This window comes from Tachypleus tridentatus, chromosome 1 (genome assembly GCF_004210375.1).
Source record: "Tachypleus tridentatus isolate NWPU-2018 chromosome 1, ASM421037v1, whole genome shotgun sequence".
Lineage (NCBI taxonomy): Eukaryota > Metazoa > Arthropoda > Merostomata > Xiphosura > Limulidae > Tachypleus > Tachypleus tridentatus.
Genome location: NC_134825.1, coordinates 96,116,800 through 96,137,359, shown reverse-complemented (window position 1 = coordinate 96,137,359; position 20,560 = coordinate 96,116,800). Strand labels below are relative to the sequence as shown.

At 33.0% G+C, this 20,560-nt stretch overlaps 1 protein-coding gene and 1 long non-coding RNA gene across 2 annotated transcripts in view; one reads left to right on the top strand and one right to left on the bottom strand.

Moving 5' to 3' along the window:
- LOC143256227 (uncharacterized) overlaps positions 1-13,227 on the bottom strand; it is a 35,097-nt gene extending 21,870 nt beyond the window's left edge. The window contains exons 1-5 of the mRNA XM_076513135.1: positions 12,986-13,227; positions 11,390-11,589; positions 10,116-10,266; positions 9,691-9,777; positions 6,088-6,212 (exon numbers count right to left, since the gene is read on the bottom strand). Coding sequence (XP_076369250.1) covers positions 6,088-6,212; positions 9,691-9,777; positions 10,116-10,266; positions 11,390-11,554 — 528 coding nt within the window. The 5' untranslated portion in view covers positions 11,555-11,589; positions 12,986-13,227. The remainder of the gene's footprint in view (positions 1-6,087; positions 6,213-9,690; positions 9,778-10,115; positions 10,267-11,389; positions 11,590-12,985) is intronic.
- Positions 13,228-15,005: 1,778 nt separating this feature from the next.
- On the top strand, positions 15,006-17,462 carry LOC143252607 (uncharacterized). Its single transcript, XR_013029080.1, has 3 exons — positions 15,006-15,128; positions 16,257-16,356; positions 17,307-17,462. It is a non-coding gene; the product is annotated as an uncharacterized LOC143252607 (long non-coding RNA).
- Positions 17,463-20,560: the final 3,098 nt, after the last annotated feature.

Genomic DNA, 20,560 nt, shown 5'->3' with positions numbered 1-20,560 from the left:
CTTGAAAATTTCAGTTCACTCTTTGGTACCTTTTGGGTGTAACATGGCTTTTTTAACTATGGTGTACAATACAAAACAGGCATGTGAGAATGTTAAAAGACTAAACAGTTTTGTGGACTTCTTGGAAGGGATCACTAATATTTCTATGTGACCACTTGAAGTTATGTGGAAAGACTGGAAACAAGGTTTTTCTGCAGCAGACAAAATGTTCTCAGAAAATGGAACCCAAACACAATGTGTCACACTCCATCCAGTAAACTAGTTTTGACAACAACAGTACACTGCAGTAATGGAACACAGCAACATTGCTTCACATACACATATTAGTAGTACAGAACTGGTAAGGTAGTCCAACAATGATTTAACACTCTAGTATTGAAACACGGTGACACTGTTTTAATAATATTGGTGGTAACTGGTAAACATTACACCTGGAAAAGTAATCAATGATATTGGAATGCTCAAGTAATGCAGCAAGGCAAAGTTGTTTGATACATGGGGAGTAACTGGTAAACACTAATAATGAAATGATGCAGAGAGATGCAACATATAACAAAGGACCCACTGTATGTCAATAAAGATAGCATTATGATGCATATTATAAATTGTTATCTAAACTTCAATTCTTTTTTGTCAAAGAAAACATTTCAAAAATACTTAATCTTCAGTTTTCATTTCAGTTGACCCATGCACTATGAAAAATTCCTAGAAAAAAAACATGCTCGTGATAGATATAAATGTCTGGACACTACAGTCTTAACTTTAGTCACTGATAAACAGACAAATTTTTCCAACTGTTGTTGGGTTACACACCCACCTTCCATATTTTGCCTTGAGACTTGCGACATACATGTCGTTAGCTGACACGTGTATATATATATAGGCATTAAAAAAGAGCTTAGTTTACACTATACTCTACCAAAGTTAAACTGAAATTGATGTATAGTTTTTCCAACAGTGTATACATAAATGCTGTTAGCACTGTTGTTTGCTTTATCGACTGTAGCATTTACTGTTGTTTTTTTTTATACCTAAATATGCAATAGTTAGAGACAGTTATATTATGTTTAGGTCTTACTTTTATATTTAGTTAATTATGTATTATATGTGTTATGAAAATCATATTTCAAAGGTTTATGGTTTTTATAAGTTTTAACTTGTTGTTGCCTAGATTGTGAAAGTGTACAAGTAAATTAACATCATTCATATATGCCAAGTGTTTGTGAAATGAGTCTGTACAGGGTCACTATATAATAATAATAATAAAATCCCACTGGCACTAGTTAGCACATCAGCATAAACAATTGGAAAGGAAAATTAAAAATAAACTATAAATAAAAAAGCAAAGATGTGAAATTGAAAAAAAAAAGGCAAATTATCAATTTGTGTGTGTTATGTTGTATTTCACCTCATGGATTTGGATAGATTGCATTTTATGATGCCTACAATATAATGTCTATTGTTTCTTACAAATTAGAAACTCAAATTTTTGATATTGGCAAGTTAGAATACGAAATAAGAACCTCCTATCTTTTCTAATAGCTGAGATATAATGATATTCAGTGAATCCACCATATTGGCCTTGCCCAACATTTTATGACTTGAGAAAACTTGTTTATTTACACCTACTTTTGCATACCAATAACTTAATAACCAATCGAAAGCTCTACATTTCTTCTATGAAATTGTGCTACTCTTCCTAAGGTATTTAGGAAAGAAAAACTCATGTGATTGAAAAGTTTTAAATATTACGATCAAGGCTACTTACTGAACAGAAATGAGATTTCTTTTAGACTCAAATACAACTCAGTTTGGAATCCTGGTAAACTACAGTGGATTTTTTTTGGTATCAGTATAGTAGATTATGTCAAATTAAGTAAGAAGCAGTAATTAATTGTTTAATATTCAACAGGTTTCTACTTCAGCTACTAACATAAGAAATAGTTTTGAAAAGATTAGAAGAAACTCTGAAGAATTTTACTTTGCAGCTTAGTGATTCATACTGAAAAAGACAGATGCTACTATTCATTTTGTTTCCTCTAGTTTCTAAGTCAATTCCTAAGTTCTTGTCAAATTTCAAACAACATCATCCACTAATTTTATATCAATAATGAAAATAGGTTCTAAAAATTGTAGCATGCCATTGGTAAAGGGATATGGCTTTAAGTTAACTTTGCTTCTCAAGTTTTGTTTTAATGTTTTCAGTTAATAGTTAGTCAAAATATTCTTAAGTATCAAAGTGCACATTACTAAAGTTAACATTTTCCTTACCTAAAAATGTATTTCTAACAGATACTCACCTCTCACACAGATTTGCATGGAATCAGCCTTTAGTAAACTGCAAGTAAATGGCCCAGGTAGAAGAACATCCAGAATAAAAAAGAAAAAGATTACCAGGTTGGAAATTCCAGTTCAACAGGCAATGTACCAGACAAATCCAAATTTGATGGTGGAAGGACAAGATCCCTTGATGGATAAGAGATATGTTAAAGCAACAGTATACATAATTAGCAGGGAAAGAGGAGGTTGGATTATCAGGTGGCATAGAAGAAGGAACCAAGGTTAAGACAGTCAGAAGGGTAACACCAAGAGGAAATGACAAAGTGTCCCTAATCAAGGTCGAGACTCGAAATAAAAGACAAAAAGGTGGATGAGTGTTACAACAAGTAAAAGACCAGAACTGATGGAAAGCAGCAACAGAAAGGGCCAAGAGATGGAGAAAAGATGATCAGAATAGAGGATGGATGAAACAGAGTTGACAAAGGAACAAAGAGTGTGTTCCTCAAGATAGCAACCCCAGTGGAAAACTGGTGGAGAGCACAATGTAGCCATAAAATGCAGATAAGCAAACCAACTTTTTATGAAATGGCTCAATATAGAAGATCCAGGATTTGAAAGAAAGGGGTTCTTGACTGGTTTCCCCATGGCAATTAATTCAAGAAAAACTAAAGAGCTGTTAGATAGAACATAATCAAATGAATAAATTTTGCACACTCAACAGCATACTGAAAGTTTAAACATGCAGATATGGAGAAAAGATTTGTCCCAAGTCTATGTACCAAATGTAAAACTGTCATTCAGGGATGCTCCCCAACAAGAGTAGAAAGCATAGGTGAAGAGACGTGTCCATTTTGGGTAGAGATAATGGAACAGAAATGCCAATATTGAATTGATCCAGCCACCCATAAAATTACTGTAAGAACAGAAGGGAAAAGAGAACCAGTGATGTCAAAGAAGCTCATGAGGCATCTCTCTGATCATACAATGACCAAATGATGAGGAGGTGCACATATGTGTGACCCAAAGAGATAAGCAGTCCCCATAAAGACAGTCATCAAACACTAAATCATCTTTAGCTCATAGGCAGAAACAGGAAAAGGTTGATCCCAGCTTAGGAAAGGTTGAGATCCCCTATCCACTAAATAAGATATTGAGTGGGGATGAGTAGTAGTTCTAAATGGTGACAAATATATCCTACACGAGATGAACACAAACAGAAAAGAAATTCTCTGTGTAGAAAGTAGACAACTCTTGTATGGATGAAAAAGTGTAATCACAGGAGCTCAAACCATGACAGCCCATGACCAACAAAACATGACACTACAGACATTACTGATGAGCTCTGCACCAAGTAGAAGAGAAAGTTGAAATCACAAGATATGGAACTAGGGGCAAAACTAAGTACAATGGTGTAGGGTAGGGTAGGGTAGGAAGACAGGTGAAAATAAAATATAAAAGTAAAACAGATGACAGGCAGCCTCAACTCATGATTCAACCGAACCAAGAATACCTCCAAACTTCAGGGCAAAAAAAAGGGGGTAAGTGAAGTGCTCACAGAATAGGAGAAAGGGGGTAAAATTTGTGACAGGAGGATATTCCTCTCCAATAAGCCCTAGCAATAAAGAATTGTAAAAGGGGGATACAGAATGACTAAAACCAAGTAAATAAAAACAGATAGACATGTAGGGTGTGGCTTGTTATTGTGAAAACATATGTAGAGTAGAAATAGCATATGTAGTGAGAGTTGAACTTTAGCAATTAAGAACAAAAAATGGTGTATACCTGAAATTATAAAGGCAGAGTAGTTCCCAAACCTTATTTAGATAAATGAACACAAAGAATGGAGTTGAACTGAGAGTCCTGACCAGGTAAGTTGCTATGTCATCTCCATGAAGCATGCCTCCATAAACCATAATTGCTACAATCTATGTGAAGAAATTAGTTACTAACATAAGCAGTAAAAAATATTACATAAACCAGTGTGTTCAGAGTCTGAAGAGAAAAAAAGGTAATTAAATTCACTAAACATCACAAACCTTAAGTTGCCAAAGAAAAAAAACATTTGATGCATTCAGTGGAGGAGAGAAACAGAAAATGGCAAGAGGAAGAACACAGAGAGAGTTAGTGTTTCACTCCTGTTGGTGGAAGATTTTTGCTGCATCCTAATGTCATTAGGCAACAGAACAATTCTCAAGAAACTTGTAAGGTTGGGTGGGATTTCCCTTATAGCTAGTGACATGTAAATCTATAAAACCAATGCATGGAGAAGCAAGCTTTCTGTAAAAAGAGGTGTGTATCATCTTGGATGATTATCATTTTCACATCTACAACATTAAAAGATAAAAAATAACATAGTAACAACAAATATTTAGGAAATATAGCTTAATATTTAGAATACTATGACAATGGGCATACCACTTGATACTTTGATCAAAAACGAATTAAAACCGTAAAATAAAATAAGTGCTTTTTATGAGTCTAGAGGAAATGAAGGATATATATTTAGAACCAAAGAAACTGCTTCATTCGCTATGCCCAAGAGAACAGTACTAATGTACTTCACATATATTTACATTGTACAACTTTAATACATTTTATGTGCAAAGTTACAAGATTTCATTTTCACAATATGCAAATTATCTTTCACATGACTTGTTGAGAGGAGTCATGTTCTACATTTCATACCACACTAGGAAAATTGACGGTGTAAAGACTCCAACACAAAGAAAAGTAAAGGAAAAATAACAGCTAGAAAGTCTGCATCTTGGTACAAGAAAATGACAACACGTAAAAAGTTATGTTGAAGTTCCTATATTTGAATTAAAATTTGAAACTGACTTTCACGCGCACACATACACAGAAATGTTAAACTTCTTTTAACATACGTGGGTGTAGAGTGGTTCCTACAAAGTTGATGGTGCACCAAAGAATTAGCTGATCCATGAAAGAAAGAAATAAGCAGTCACTGGAAGCTGGAGGGCTTAAAGCAGCTCTACAATGAAATCTGGAGTTTTCTTTGTCTTTTAAAATGTTCCAATGAAACATATTCTTACCTCAATATGCTTTTCAATTATTCAAGAAAATGTTAAAGGCCAAATCAAGAAAAAACACTTTTATATAAAATAAACTTTCTCTTAATCTAAAATTTGGAATAAACTGTTACTTTTACTCTTTCAGAAGCTTGTGAAAAAGTAATTTGCACTTGTTTAAGTTCTGCACCTCATAACATAAATTACTAATTAATCCTGGTAAACAAAATGCTAATGTCAAAAACTTCAAAGGTATTGTCATTAATTTTGAAATCCAAAACTCTTTTTTACAACAGATTAGATGAATTATAAAAACTACTCTCTATCCTGAAGCTTTCCATACTGTTATGCAAGACACTAACTTACAAATAAAATATTGAACAATGATAAAGAACTTCCTCATTGGTTAAAATTCTAGACATACTACTGCATTAGCCAATAACGGTTATAAGAAATACATACATTAGTAGTAATAACACAAAAAGTACTTTATAACTGCAAAGTGTCAACTGAGAGAATTGCAACATGCTAAAACAGCATTCAAGTAAAGGAACAATTTGAGAAATTGTTAGCAATAATTTTTAATAGAGAATAGAGTTTCTGGTGCATTATTGTTGCTACACCCCAGGGGACATTACCGTGACTCAAAAGTTACCCTTATATTAGATTGAACAAATCTTTACGTTGCTGTTTTGTTTGCAATATTTCATTGGCAAAAGTTCTGATTCACAAAGGAATACTGCATGTTAGTTTGTGTCTTATGTTAAAATGTTCATACCAATTTATCCAAAATATCTTCAGACAAAGGTGGTAAAGAATTCATTATTATCAGACTTCTCAGTCGGTCATCAAATTCTCTGAATGCTTCTTTCTTATGGAGTTTTTTCATGTACACAAAACTATCTACATGAAAAAATAACAGCACTTGTAATTTTTTCTATTGGTGTAACTTTATGGAGAGTCTTAAAACATAAAACCTCTCATTCATCTTCAGAAACAGAAATCAAAACAAGTCAAGGCTAATAGGTTGATTAAAAAAAATTATCACACAGAAAAATAAATAAAAATATTCCATTAGCTTTTCTTTAATACTTAAATATCTATAACTAACAAAAAAAGTCAATAGGTCATATTCTAAAATTTATGCAAAAACTTATATTTTATTTTACAACTTTTAAGTAACATAAAATATTACTGATAGTCATGTGGCAATGGCCAGTGCAAATACAATACTTCTTCAGTTACACTGTGTGAAATTAACTTATGCTTATACTGGGTCAGTAACTTAGTAATTTTTACCAAACTAGTTTGTTTAACATATGCCATGCTACAACATTAAATGTGACGACTACCACATCTGTCTGTCATCACCACAACTGTGCGTACCAGTACTGTGTTTCAAGAAGTGACTAATGAATCAACTGTATATTTGAAAACCCAGAGATTTCAGGTAGCATTGCTTCATTTTTCATCTATGCAGAGAATTACTTGCTACATTTTTAATAAAAAATATAAATTACAATCATTTGTGTATATATGTATAATTATTACATATATATTGTTTCTTGCTTTATTAGACTTGCCTATGCTACTTTTCACATTCAGACAATTTGATCTGAAATAATAGCTTATTGGCTATCTATGATGGATTGTTATACAATATATGGAGCATTCTTTGTAATTGTTAATAATTTTGTTATATTTGATATTTACTGTTTATATGTTCATTTCAATTTAATATTAACCTTTTCACAATGGGAACCCTTTTAAAAGGCTTTTTTGCAAAAGTCACTATTATATTCAAAATTTAAACAATTTTAATATTATTGTTTGTAAATTAAATTAATATTATGAGTTATAATTCAAAGTTTAATCCAAGTTTTAGGTTCTTTATTTCCAAATAAACCTTTGAGAAACTACTTAAAACTTCAGATGTATTGTCACGTAAATAGCAAGCTATAAAATTCTCTAATTTGGCACTATCTTCAATAATATAATGGTAGTTGAGTAGAAGTACACATAGACAATAAGATGCTCATACAACCTTTTGACTCACTGATATCAAAATTATCTAGATGAATACAGATGAAAACATTTTTTCAACAACTAACAACTGCCATGCTCACCTTCAACAGATTCATTTGAGCTTTACAGCTTGCATATAAATGTTACATATATACATATGTGTATACTCACTAGAAAGTAATCACTGTACACTACAGTCTAAAATGGTTATTTTGATACTGGCACACAGTTGTCACAGGTTACATAAAACTGTCTATACTACTGATGGCTGCTTGATCAGTTGTAGCAATTATGAGTGTTTTTTTACCTAAATATTTTACAGTTAGATACAGTTTAAATTGTATTCAGGTCTTACTGTTACATTTTAATTAACTGTATATTAATTATGTTTTAAAATGCATGATTAAATAGTTTAAACACTGTTTTACACATACATCAAACTTTTCTTCTATTCTCAAGGCTTGCAATATTATGTGCTGAAAGAAAATTTTGCAAAGGGTAGTGCATGTCTCCCAAAGAAACTGCAGTATGTCTCAACAGTACTACCGAGTTATGTCGACATGAATAAGTAAGTGGTAAAGAACAAGACACAAATAAAAAAAATATATTGAAAATTAAGTGTGTGAAAAGGAAAAAGACCTGATATAGAAATTCACAGTTCTATATTTCAAGAAAAATAACTTTAAAAACTTATTTGTAAATGGTAATAATTTATATACATATATAATGTATAATATATAAAGTGACTGTATTTTACACTAAAACACAGCTAAGACAGGTCATTTTGTATATGCTCCATGTCATTGCAACTTCTGCAATATTAGCCAGGCAGGATTGGAAGGTCAATATAATATAAATAATAAATATACAAAAATGTGTAATGTCTTCTCAAGACAGCTGGTATTGGTATTAGTACTTTAATTAAAATAAAGTACAAAACAATGCTTCGATCTCCTTAATTTATCTTTGTCAACCTGAAGATGACTTAAGAAGGTCAAATTATTGTTCTGTACTTTGTTTCAATTAAAGTGCTAATACCCATACCAGCCATCTTGAGAATACATTTTACTTCAAGTTTCTCAGCATCACGAATAAACATATAATGTTATGAGATTTAAATTATTTAGACTAAGCATTTGTGTTTTCACATTATAATTCTAGAAATTCTGGAGCAAAAAATGCATAATTTATATTTATTTCCAATTTTTTTATGGTGTTTATGAGGTTGGTCAAATTGATAAACCCCACATAGAGTAGAGGAAATAACACACTGAAATATGAAGTTTTACCTACACAAACATTTGAAATGTACTTGAGAAAGTTTAGAGATTACACAAATAATATTTTAGATTTTTTTGGGGATAAGCAATAGATTTTAATCCTAAGATGAAAATCACTTTGCATTTGGTCTCGTCATAAAACAGACTCAATATTTCCACAAAAAAAGCTTTAGTAAAAATACTTCATTAAAAACTCCTTTGCTTAATCAAGTTTTATGAAGTTATACACTGCATCAAAAGTTAGTTTAAATACTTAACTCATGTATATTATACTAAACCTGATGTGAAACGGGTAATAAATTTAATTGTACGAAATACTATGTTAACAAGTTAGTTCATTTTTAATTATAATTTTAACAAACCATAGAAATGCAAACACCAAAACTGAGATTAATCACATTCTAAACAATTAATTTAAATTAGATTTCATAATGTATTTATAAGAGCACTGTGTCCTTTAAAAAATCTTAAGACCCAATACTCAGTCTATTAGCTAAAATCTAATAACCACATGAGCATGTTAACTCACAGTTAATATATCTTTTAAGTTGTACAATATTAAGTAACTGTTTAATTCATATAAAATTACTAGGAACTCAATTATTGAAGCTAGGAGTCTTACTGTTAAAATTATGCATCTAAATTTTGGTAATTTACAACATAAACTTAACATTAGCAGCTATAAGAAAAAATATTTTCACTCTCTGTATACTATTTTTAACTATTATTTTATCTCATTTATTCCACATAACAGTCTGAGTCTGAATGAAGGCCTGTCAGCAAACTTACCATAAAAAAAAGTATGTATCTGAGGATGGTTAAGTTATTTCATCAAGTACTCTCTCTGTTTTATCAAATTATCAAACATGGTCTGTTAATTGCTAATGTTCTTTTTGAGAGTTGAAAAAATTTAATGCAAGTCAATACTTTAATTATTTGAAGTGTGATCTTTATTCTTTGCATAAATACTTTCACAAACTATTTGTAGGCTTCCCATGACATTTTCTTACAAAAAATATTAATATCTTTCATATGCAAGATTTGTTTCATCATAACTTACAATGAAACATAAATACCTGAACTAGGAATAAGTGGCCATGGGCAACTCTTTTTATGTCCTTCTTTCTGTAAAAGCTTGATAAGCTTCATTACACAGTCTTCGTCTAACAAAGAGAGCAAATGCATTAGGTACCATTCATGTTAATGAAAAATGATGAATAATTACTGCAATTTTAGAGCATATATATATATTTTGGTTAATAAAAATGCATCTTACAATGACTTTCACAACATGACAAACAGGCCAATGTCAAGATGGTCAGTATAATATAGTTTGCATAAAACTTTGAGCTGATTTGCCAAATGTAATTTTTTTTTCAAAAATACAATTTTTAATTTATAGCTTTTATTTTGGGAACTTGAAACTACTCTGTATTACAGATATTTACTCAAACTCACCAAGTATTAATGTGCCAATGACAATATTTTAAAGCATACTTACAAAGAGCAGATCTCCACGGTTTGGGAAGATGGCAGCAAACAGCAGCAGCACAAGTCACACACTGAACCATATCTACATCCACACACTTCCAGCCATACTGAGCACAGAGAGCTGGTGACATGTTTAAGGGCTTCAGTATCCAAACTGGAAACTGATCATGGGTTAAGGACTTAATTGTAACATGACAATATTTTTTATATAAGCTAAAATTGGTATTTGCATATTGTTTTGATTATGAAAAAAATATTTTCAATAAAATCCAATATACAAATAATACTGGACAGCAAAAAATTGGGTACTGGTTTGTTTGGTATGAGTTTCATACAAAGTTATAGATACCAGCACTAGCTGTCCCTAATTTAGCAGTGAAGCAAAAACAGAGGAAGGTATTTTCATTTGAGCCACAGATTTGAAAAGTGCTGACAGATGGCAATTTTGAAACAGTACTCAATGAGAGAAAATCTGCTGCCTGGAAATTATTCAAACCAGTTGTCAAAAAATTTAGGATCTAGGTTGTTATTTAAGATGCACTTTTTACACTTCCATTTAGACTAATGAACAAATGATCTAGGTGCAGTGAGTGATAAGCATGGTGAGTGCTTCCACCAAGATATTTCTACAGGGTGTTTGGAAAGTCACTGTGCAGTTTTGTTTGTTAATAAATATACAAGTGCACAGTGACTTTCCAAACACCCTGTACAATGAAACACTAATATCAACAACAAGTGAATCCTGCAATGACAGGAGAATACTGTTGGTTCTTACAACATAAAACTGAGAACATACACAATAGATAAAACATGTTAAACAGATATTTTGTAGCAAGAAATAATACCATGATGAAATTTATAAATGTAGCTTGAATGTATTTTCAGTATATAATCTTATTATATTCACTGCTTTATCCAACTGGCATTGTTATACTGTATTGTTTTTAACTGCAACTTTCAACGAACAAATAAAGAAAATAAAAAATAATGTATTTAAAAACGGCTGGTATGGGTAGAAAAAGCTCTAGTAGAGGAGCGAACATTCCGACCTTCTTCGGTTATCATCAGGTTCACTGATCTGATCTTGGGGTATGTGGGAGCTCAAGGATTATTGCATGCAAAACATTTTGCATACAGAGGGCAGTAATGCATGACAATAGCTATTTATGTGAAAAGAGGTAAGGATACTGTATCAGAGTTAAAATTCAACTTACAAAATTACCAGCCAAATTCTGATTAGTTAAGATCAAGGTTATTAAAAAAAAATACACAAACAAAGGATACACTAAAACCAGTAGAAATATACGTTTTCACCCTGGCCTGAAATTCTTCCCAAGTATCAATGGACCAAGGTGATTGGAATTCTGGAAAAGGCAGTTTTCCAAATAAAATTCTTCTTTCTTGTGCTGTAGTTTCAGGCACATTTTCTGCCTGTCCTTCTACCTCCATTTCATTTGTCCTGCTTTGTTGGACATATATTTTATCTACAATAATACATTTACAGTTAGATTAATAAACAAAAATCATTGTAACTTCTAAGCATTATGGGCAATTTAAAAAATTATGTAATGCCATAAGTTACTATGTGCTACATTCTACATGCAACTTGATAACATAGAATATGAGAAACAACAAAGGATTTTTGGCCATTTATGGCTGTACCATTCAATTAATTACTCCTGTGCCTATATCCAGCCCTGAATGCTCAATTACTTATCAAGCCTTCTACTGTTAGATAGTTTAGTAAATAATGAAGTAGTAACAATTAAAGATAGTTTAATAAATAATTACGTAATTTCATACAATACGAAGTCCTAAATAGTTTAATAAATACCATTTCAGAAAATAAGTAAAATAAATGTGATCAAGTCTACTGTAGACTGACTACAAAATAGGTAGTTTTAAGCTTTTGAAAGTGGATAAAATTTGTGCTTGCTTCCCAAACATAATTTTACATTCCACATTTTGAAAGGAAAAACTTAAAATTTTGTAACTTATATATTTTTTTCAATTGCTTGTATACAGATATTGCTCTAAAAACATCACTTGTTTGAACATTGCCCCATATTTAAAGTATATCAGTCAACTGTGTTGACAATGGGTGTAAAGATTAAATCACAAAAATTTGGGGGGGGTTGTAAATTAACATTTCATACTTATGTAAGTTCAAAGAGATAGTTCATCATTTCTCTCATCCCCAAACAACATAATATAAAACTTTCTTTAAATTCTTTTAACTAAACACCTTACAAAGCAAAAAGTTAAGTTTATATGCATATCTCATCCAAAATATAATTCAAAATAATGCAACTAAAATATTGCTGCTATCCAACTATGTATATACGTATCAATGTGCAGCAAAAGATCAATACTTGTTACTTTAACATGCATTTTTAGTGAAATCTTAAGAAGACTCACAAAGTATTTAAAAAGTTAATGATTTTGAATACATGTACATTTTCTGCTTGACAGAGAAATGAAACTCTCCTTCTAGATAGAATAAGTACAAATCAAATTTATATTCTCCCTAGAAACTGTGAATTTTCTGTGAAGTAGAAGTGTTCTTAATTAAGAAAATGAGCTGTTTTCAAAGAAGTTCAAATTAAACATAATTAATCAAAACAGCTTATTAGATCCTCAATATTAGAAACCCTTATTTGTCAGATGCTTCAACAGTTCAAAATTTACTTACTTTTAACATGTATTCCAAAAGTTTTTTGTTTAATGTTTCTGTTATCTAGAATACGAATTAGATACTTTCTTACTATTATTGTAATGAAATTAGGTACATATGTTTCGGATCATGTTGATCCAATGCAAACAAACTGAAACAGCTTTTAAACAAAAGAAAAACTGAAAAAAGCTGATGAAAGTACTGACCTGACAATGTACAGAGAGTAATACTTCAAGTTAAATTTAGTACATTCCCTCAACTTGATTGAAAGTTTACCAGATTAAACTTGGCAAATTTTTAAAATGTTATATCTACGACACAAATATATTTTTGGAGAATGATATATGTAATATTTGAAAAAACGCCGTTGTAGTCCAAAAATTCATCGCCCACCAAATTCCATTTGGGCATTAGATATGCGCACGTGTGTGACGTAGGAAACACTACTGTCTAAATTCCCTCTGAAAAAACCTTATTTAAGACGAAAATTTTGTATCTTAAAATTAAATGATGCATTTTAAGTAATATTGATGCTGCTCTATTTTCTTCTCTCTTTTGTTTTTGTTATTATAGGAAATTAGAATTGTTCATTTCTTATCGTGAAGGTAATTTTGTTTGAGTGCATGTTTTGATTCATAAATACTATTGGTTCTGTTGTGACGTCAAATCTCATCGTAATTTATGTGTCTCATGTAAATAATTTTAGTCAGTTTCAGCGCTGTTTCTTTCCTTATTATAGACGTTTGATGGTACTTACGTATTAACGGGAGGTCATTAATTTCTATATGTAATCCGAGGGTCGCGTGTTCGAATCCCCATCACACCAAACATGCTCGCCCTTTCAGCCGTGGGTACGTTATAATGTGACGGTCAATCCCATTATTTGTTGGTAAAAGAGTAGCCCAAGAGTTGGAGATGGGTGGTGATGACTAGCTGCCTTCCCTCTAGCCTTACACTGCAAAATTAGGGACGGCTAGCGCAGATAAAGCTTTGCACGAAATTAAAAAAAACAAAACAATTTCTTTATTTTTTATCAGATTTAATATAAATGTAATGTCATTAAATTTAACGTGAGTAACAATTTTTTTTAGTTAAGCCACGTTTTATCCTAGCCCCAAAGATGGTGAAAATTTGGGATCTACCCAAAAGTGAAGAAGATGTGGTCTCTTTTTTTTTGCAAGGCAAGGGAATTCACCCTGCTGAAGGTATATGAAAAAAAGGTCACAGGATGAAGGTGTACTTTGAGGAAATAATTCAATAGTGCTGTAGTATTATAAGTTGCCGTACTGAGGTGAACATGCGCGTTTGGAACTGGTTTATGGAATCACGGATCCCTTTTGTAACAAGTCTTTGTTTTATTTACTGTTGGGCATTTGAAATGACTTCGATAGATTGGTGCCATCGACAACTAGACATGGGGGACAGTACTATATACTGGAATAATTAACTCAGAGAAGTTTACGCAGATTCTCTACTAGTTCGGTCTAGTAAGAAAATTGGAGGTCATAACTTAATTGTAGAGGTCGACGAAAGCCTCTTTAGTAAACGAAAAAAAAACAAACAATGCCGGCCGTCAACTTCCACAGCAATGGATATTTGGAGGTATTTGTCGTCAAACTAATGAGTGCTTTCTAGTTCAAGTTCCTGATTGTACTACTTCTACCATAATGGAGGCTATACAAAACAATATCGCTCAGGGATCAATAATTTTATCAGACTCATGGCAATCACACAATTCGGAACTTCTACTGGAGTCGGGATTTCAACACTTTAAAGTTAACCACAAGTACAATTTCGTCGACCCAGAAACTGGTACTCACACATAAAAGATCGAAATGTTGTGGGGATCAGCTAAGTGGAGAAATAAAAAGCATCGATGCACTGCATGTCATCACCTAGAGCTAATTTAACTGAATTTATCTGGAGACAGTCGCTATATTATCCATGTAGTATATTCAGTGGATAGAATTTGGGTAGTGGCTAGAACACATCCCACCTGCACAATTTGGCCTTTGCATTCAAATCCTAATATTTTGACTCTGTAAATAAAAACCTGTAATTTTACTGAACTAGTGTTTCATTAGGGTATAGTTACTTAAATACACTGTAGTGTAATTTTAAATTATTTTTTTTACATTGTTGTAATACCATATATGTTGGATGAGCTTAAATTAAATATATTTTTTGAAATATTTAACATTATTAACAATGGACTGTTCCAAACGTAGCTAGTGTAAATCAAAATTGACTTAAGTAAACATCTTTTTAAAGATATACACCCTCCAGAATTGTCAAAAGCTGACCAAAAATGTAGTTTAGGACTGACATTAAATAAATTGTTATTTAAAGGTTAGTATAATATTTTTTACATGTTCGCACATCCTGTTGTTATTGTATAAGTAACTTTCTACATTTCAAATATCTGTTAAATGTATTATAACATACATATTATATATTACTATAACCCTATATTACCCCTGTAATGTTGTAATTATATCATGTATTTATACATACCTCTCTTTATGATGCTCACTTTATAAAAATTAACTTTTTACTTTAAAAGGAATGGAACTAATCAACACCATTCACCGATTTGTATTGGGCCACTCTAATGAAATACTGTCCCATGTAACTAAACTCCTGAATATATTAGATGTGTTGTTTAGTAATTTTTAAAATATAGATACATCACTTTTGATGGTTGTTAGTTATTTGTTCACATGTTAATGTTGAAAAAAAAACAACAGATATACAGTAGTGGTAGTATTATTATGAGAAGAGTAGGGATAAAGGAATTAAAGTGTTCCATTTCACTTTCAACCTCATGACCTAGTAGAAGCATGTTGAAACTGACCAAGAAAGTCCATAAGCTGGAAATTCATTGGAATGGGCTATCCAAAGTTGAAATTGAAGCAATTGGCTAGTGGAATATTATTAAAGAACAATATTCCAGTCAAGCAGTTAAAGTCATACTTGAATGAGGTTTTAGTTTGTTTGTTTTTCTAAATTTGTTAAAGTAGAATACTGTGTTATCAATAAAATATCACTTAGAACCTGGGTGTATTACAATGGTGTTAAACATGTTGGTTCATCTACAAACTTGCATCAAATAACAAGTCATTTGAACTTTCTAACAGCCTATATAAATTATGTTATTAATCATTGCCAGTATCACATGTTGATAGTTTCCAGGATGTTTACATCTTCACCTCAGAAATACCTAACCATTAAACAGATGGTATACCAGCTGGTGAATGTATCTATATTTTTAATATTAGTAATATTTGCTCAGTATGAATTTTGTTAATTGAACAATTTGTGTTTACAACAACATAGGATGTAGTGTTACAAATTGGCAGCTACAGAAGCAAATAGCCTGGCTTCCTTATGCTCAAGGAAAATTGTTTGTCAATGAACACGTAAGTATTTATAGACAGGTAGGTTCTAATGACTATTATCATTTTTCTGGTGATGTAGCTACTTCCATGCATTATAGAACTCCACCCCACAGTTGTAGGTGGGACTAGTTGAAAATGCAGCAATACATGAAGACAAGTTTTGAAAAGGACAACAAGAGGTAAGCCACCAACATCTAAGTTACAAAGTATGCCAGTGTACTGTGTATACAGACAGCTGTGCATTGAAGATGTTACTCCAATGGTATAGTGTTGACATTGCAAAGAGTGGTACCATTCAGCATGTCAAAATGTGGAAGAGGAAGCATTTAGAAACAAGAATCTGCCCTTCAGTTATTCTAAATATTAAATCATGTAAATCTATATTTTATGTTTAGTGTTATTTTATATATGCTAATGTTCTTTTAAATATATTTCAGTATTTTCAAACATGCTGTTTTTTTAATTCATTGGTAGTTGTGTAATGTTTAGTGTTAAAAAAAAAATTGTTACACATTTCTAACAATGAAAGTGTCCCAGCCTCAAAATTACAGTAAAATACAAATAACTCTTGTTTGGGGTAAAAAATAATAAGAAACCAAACGAGACAGGACAACAGATCTTATACACTCTGCATGTTTCAACATACCTTACTGCACCATCCTCTTTTATATAATTACTAGTGTTCTTTTAGAGGTTTTGGTGTTATTTTATACATATATATTAGTTATGTTTATGTTATTCCGTATTAAAGTGATTTCTTTTATTGAGTTATTCAGCAGAAGTAACTGGTAATAAGGTGTACTTAATCCAACACTTAAGAGTTTACTGGTTCATGGAATTGGTTATAATGTTTTCAAACTTACAGTTTTTTACTTAAGGATAGGATGGCTACAAGGGAAGAGGTACAAGCTAATGTGAAAACACTTAAAACTTTAAAAAGTTCTTTGATGGATTTTAAGGGTATTAAACAGAAACATGCATGATTTCCAGTTGTCCCAGTAGCACATAAGAAATATTAAAAAATAAATACATAAAATTTGTATAGTGTATATAGTTAAACATCCTGAGATGAATTTTTATAAATAATTTCCTTATTTAATTTATTTTCTTCTCTATATATAATTTTTAGTTGAAAGAAAGACAGGATAGGATGGCTGAAAGAAGAGTGGAAACCATTCTCAAAATGGCTTGTACTTTGTGTTTTTAGTATAAAATTGATTATCATACCATGTCTTCTGCCTTTATATTTTTAAACAGTCAAATATTTATAATAAAATAATTTATAATAATAAAAGAGTGTGTCTGTGTGCACAATCTTTATAACTTCAAGAAGAAAGAACCTAAAAGCCTAAAGGCCTTGGGGTGGCCTCCTTAGGGTCAATTGGCTGGACTATTTAAGCAAGGATCAACCAAGCACCAGTGTTGGATGTTCTCAACAGGTGTTGTGGACATTGCATCTAATGTTGGTGTTTGGGTATAGTGCTACGAAACCCTGGCATTGCTGCAGTGTCCTTGTTTGGTACTGTAGTGCATCCCCTCGTAGGGCTCTATGGTGGGTGGGGTCAGTGGGCACTGAAATGTAGTTTCTTTGCTGTGGATACCCCTCTTTCCAACAAAATAAATAAAAATGAAATAATTAAAAAAGAGATCATTGGAAAACGACCATGCATGTACGGTCAACATTACAGTCAAATTCTACACCTCAATTTCTGATTCTCCATTCCTTATAGATAGATTTTTTCCATGCCTCCAACGGAGTCATTTGCAAAACATCTTAAGAATCTTGTGCCCTCCATAATTACAAAAGTTGATTCATCTATGTCTTCTTCCATCTCTGTCCCTACCACTCCTTCCAATGATTTCCCAGTTTCATTTCCTTCAGGTTAAAATGTTTCCTCAGGTAAATCCTCTTCTGCAGCAGCAAAAAGTAAATCAACCATTCATTCACACCTCCAGTCATTGGAATCTTTGTCCACATATAGAGACCCACCTACCTGACCCAGGGTGGGATCCATCCATCTTCGTTCAATAAAGAAAAAACGTGGTCGCAAACAGAAGATCTCCCCACCACATTCTCTTCCACATAAATAACAATGGCCACTCTGATCCAGTGGAACTGTAGAGATTTTTTATCAAATTTAAATGACATTAAGGATTTGATTGGTTCTCACCATCCCGTGTGCTTGTCCTTACAGGAAACATTTCTGAAACCTGTTGATACAGTCACCTTTCGGCAATTTTCCTTGTATAGAAACGGCAGATCATGTGATCCATGGTGGGGTGGCATTTCTGGTTGATCAGTATGTGCCCACTCTGTCCTTGTCACTTGATACACCTTTGGAGGCTGTAGCCATCCGTGTTTCTTTGGGTTGTACCATCACTATTTGTTCTCTCTTCCTCCCTCCTGAAGAGATCTATAACCAGTCAGACCTTGATGCCCTCATTGAGCAGTTACCATTTTTCTTTTTACTACTGGGGGATTTTAATGGACATAAACCCCTTTGGGGTGGTGCTAGTATTGATGGAAAGGGTCGTGCTATAGAGCATATGCTTTTAGACCACAACCTATCTCTCTTCAGTACTAGTTCTTATATTTATTTCCATGCACCTAGTCATTCGTTTTCTGCTATAGGTCTTTCTATCTGCTCCCCTTCACTTTTCACTTACTTTTCTTGAAGAACTTGATCCTGCCGTCGTGTACCACTGCTATATTACTGTGTGGCAGCAGTAACTGACTGTATTGTCCAGGGAGCGACTCAGTATATTCCTAAAACCTCGACACATTTTTCACAGTATTCTCGGTGGAATCCTACCTGTCACATAACAAGAAAAGCTCAGAAACAGGCTTGGGATACCTTTCATAGATATCCCACACTTTTAAACTGCATTGCATTTTAGCAGGCCCGTGCACATACTCAGCAGGTCAGACGTCAAAGCCAGAAGGAATCCTGGATTAAATACACCTCTAGCATTTCTTCTACCACCTGTTCCAGTGTCATATGGGACAAAATTCGATAGGTTAGTGACCAGTATCCTTCTGCTTCCTTTTCAATCTTGTCCTCTGATGGGCAGGAAGTTGATGATACCCAGAGCATTGCCAGTACTCTTGGTGAAAACTTTTCTCATGCATCTAGCACTTCTGCTTCATCCCACATCTTCTTAGCTATCAAAACACGGGGAAAAGAACACCTCTTTCCTTTCAGGCTGATCGTCTCTATGACTATAATAATCCGTCTTACACAGGTGGAATTTAAACTTGCTCTTCATCAGTCTGGCAGCACATCAGTTGGACCTGATTATATTCATTACGAGATGGTGTGCCATCTCTCTTCTGCATCTCTTGCTATTCTTCTGATTGTTTTAAGTCAGATCTGGCACGAGAATGTTTTTCCAGATGCTTGGCGCCATGCTATTGTACTCCCTTTTCCTAAACCTGGAAAGGATCCCAAGATTCCTTTGAACTACCATCCAATTGCTTTGACAAGCTGTCTCTGTAATATCTTAGAAAGGATGGTTAATGCTCGTCTTGTTTGGTTTCTCGAATCAAGCAGCCTCCTCTCACCCACTGAGTGTGAGTCCCTAAGATAACATTCCACCGTGGAACACGAGATTCGACTTGAAACATCAATCAGGGAAACCTTTCTCAAACGACAACATCTTGAGAAAGCTTATGATACAACGTGGAGGAATGGTATCTTCCAAGACCTTCACTCGTATGGGTTGTGTGGCAATTTACCGATTTTTATTAAGCATTTTTAATGAATTGGCAATACCATGTCCATGTGGATTCGACACTTTCCCATTTTTAACCACAGGGTCTTGGAGTCCTTCAGGGCTGTGTTTTGAGTTTCACACTTTTCATTGTAAATGGTCTCTTTGTCGACGACTTTCACATCTCGTGTCAGTCATCAAATATGAGGTATATTGAGTGGCAGCTACAGACTGCTCTCAATCATTTACTGATTGGACCACAACAAATGGTTTCAACCTTTCTCTCCCCAAAACTGTTTGCATGCACTTTTGCCATCAATGGGGTAAACCCTGATCCTGAACTCTGTATTGGTGAGGCTGTGCTTTTCGTGGCCCTTGAGGCAAAGTTCTTGTGGCTTATGTTTCATCATAAGCTGACCATTATTTCACACATCAAGCAGCTACGTGTCAAGTGTACAAGGGCACTGAACATCATACATGTCCTCTCTTCTACCTCTTGGGAGCAGACCAATGTTCAATGCTAGAATCTATCGTGTCTTTATTCGATCAAAACTAGATTATGGGTCCCTGGTCTATGGCCTTGCCAGGATTTCAGCCTTAAAAATGTTGGATTCTATACACCATCAGGGGATTTCGCTCTTCACAGGGGCCTTCTGCACTTCTCTAGTTCAG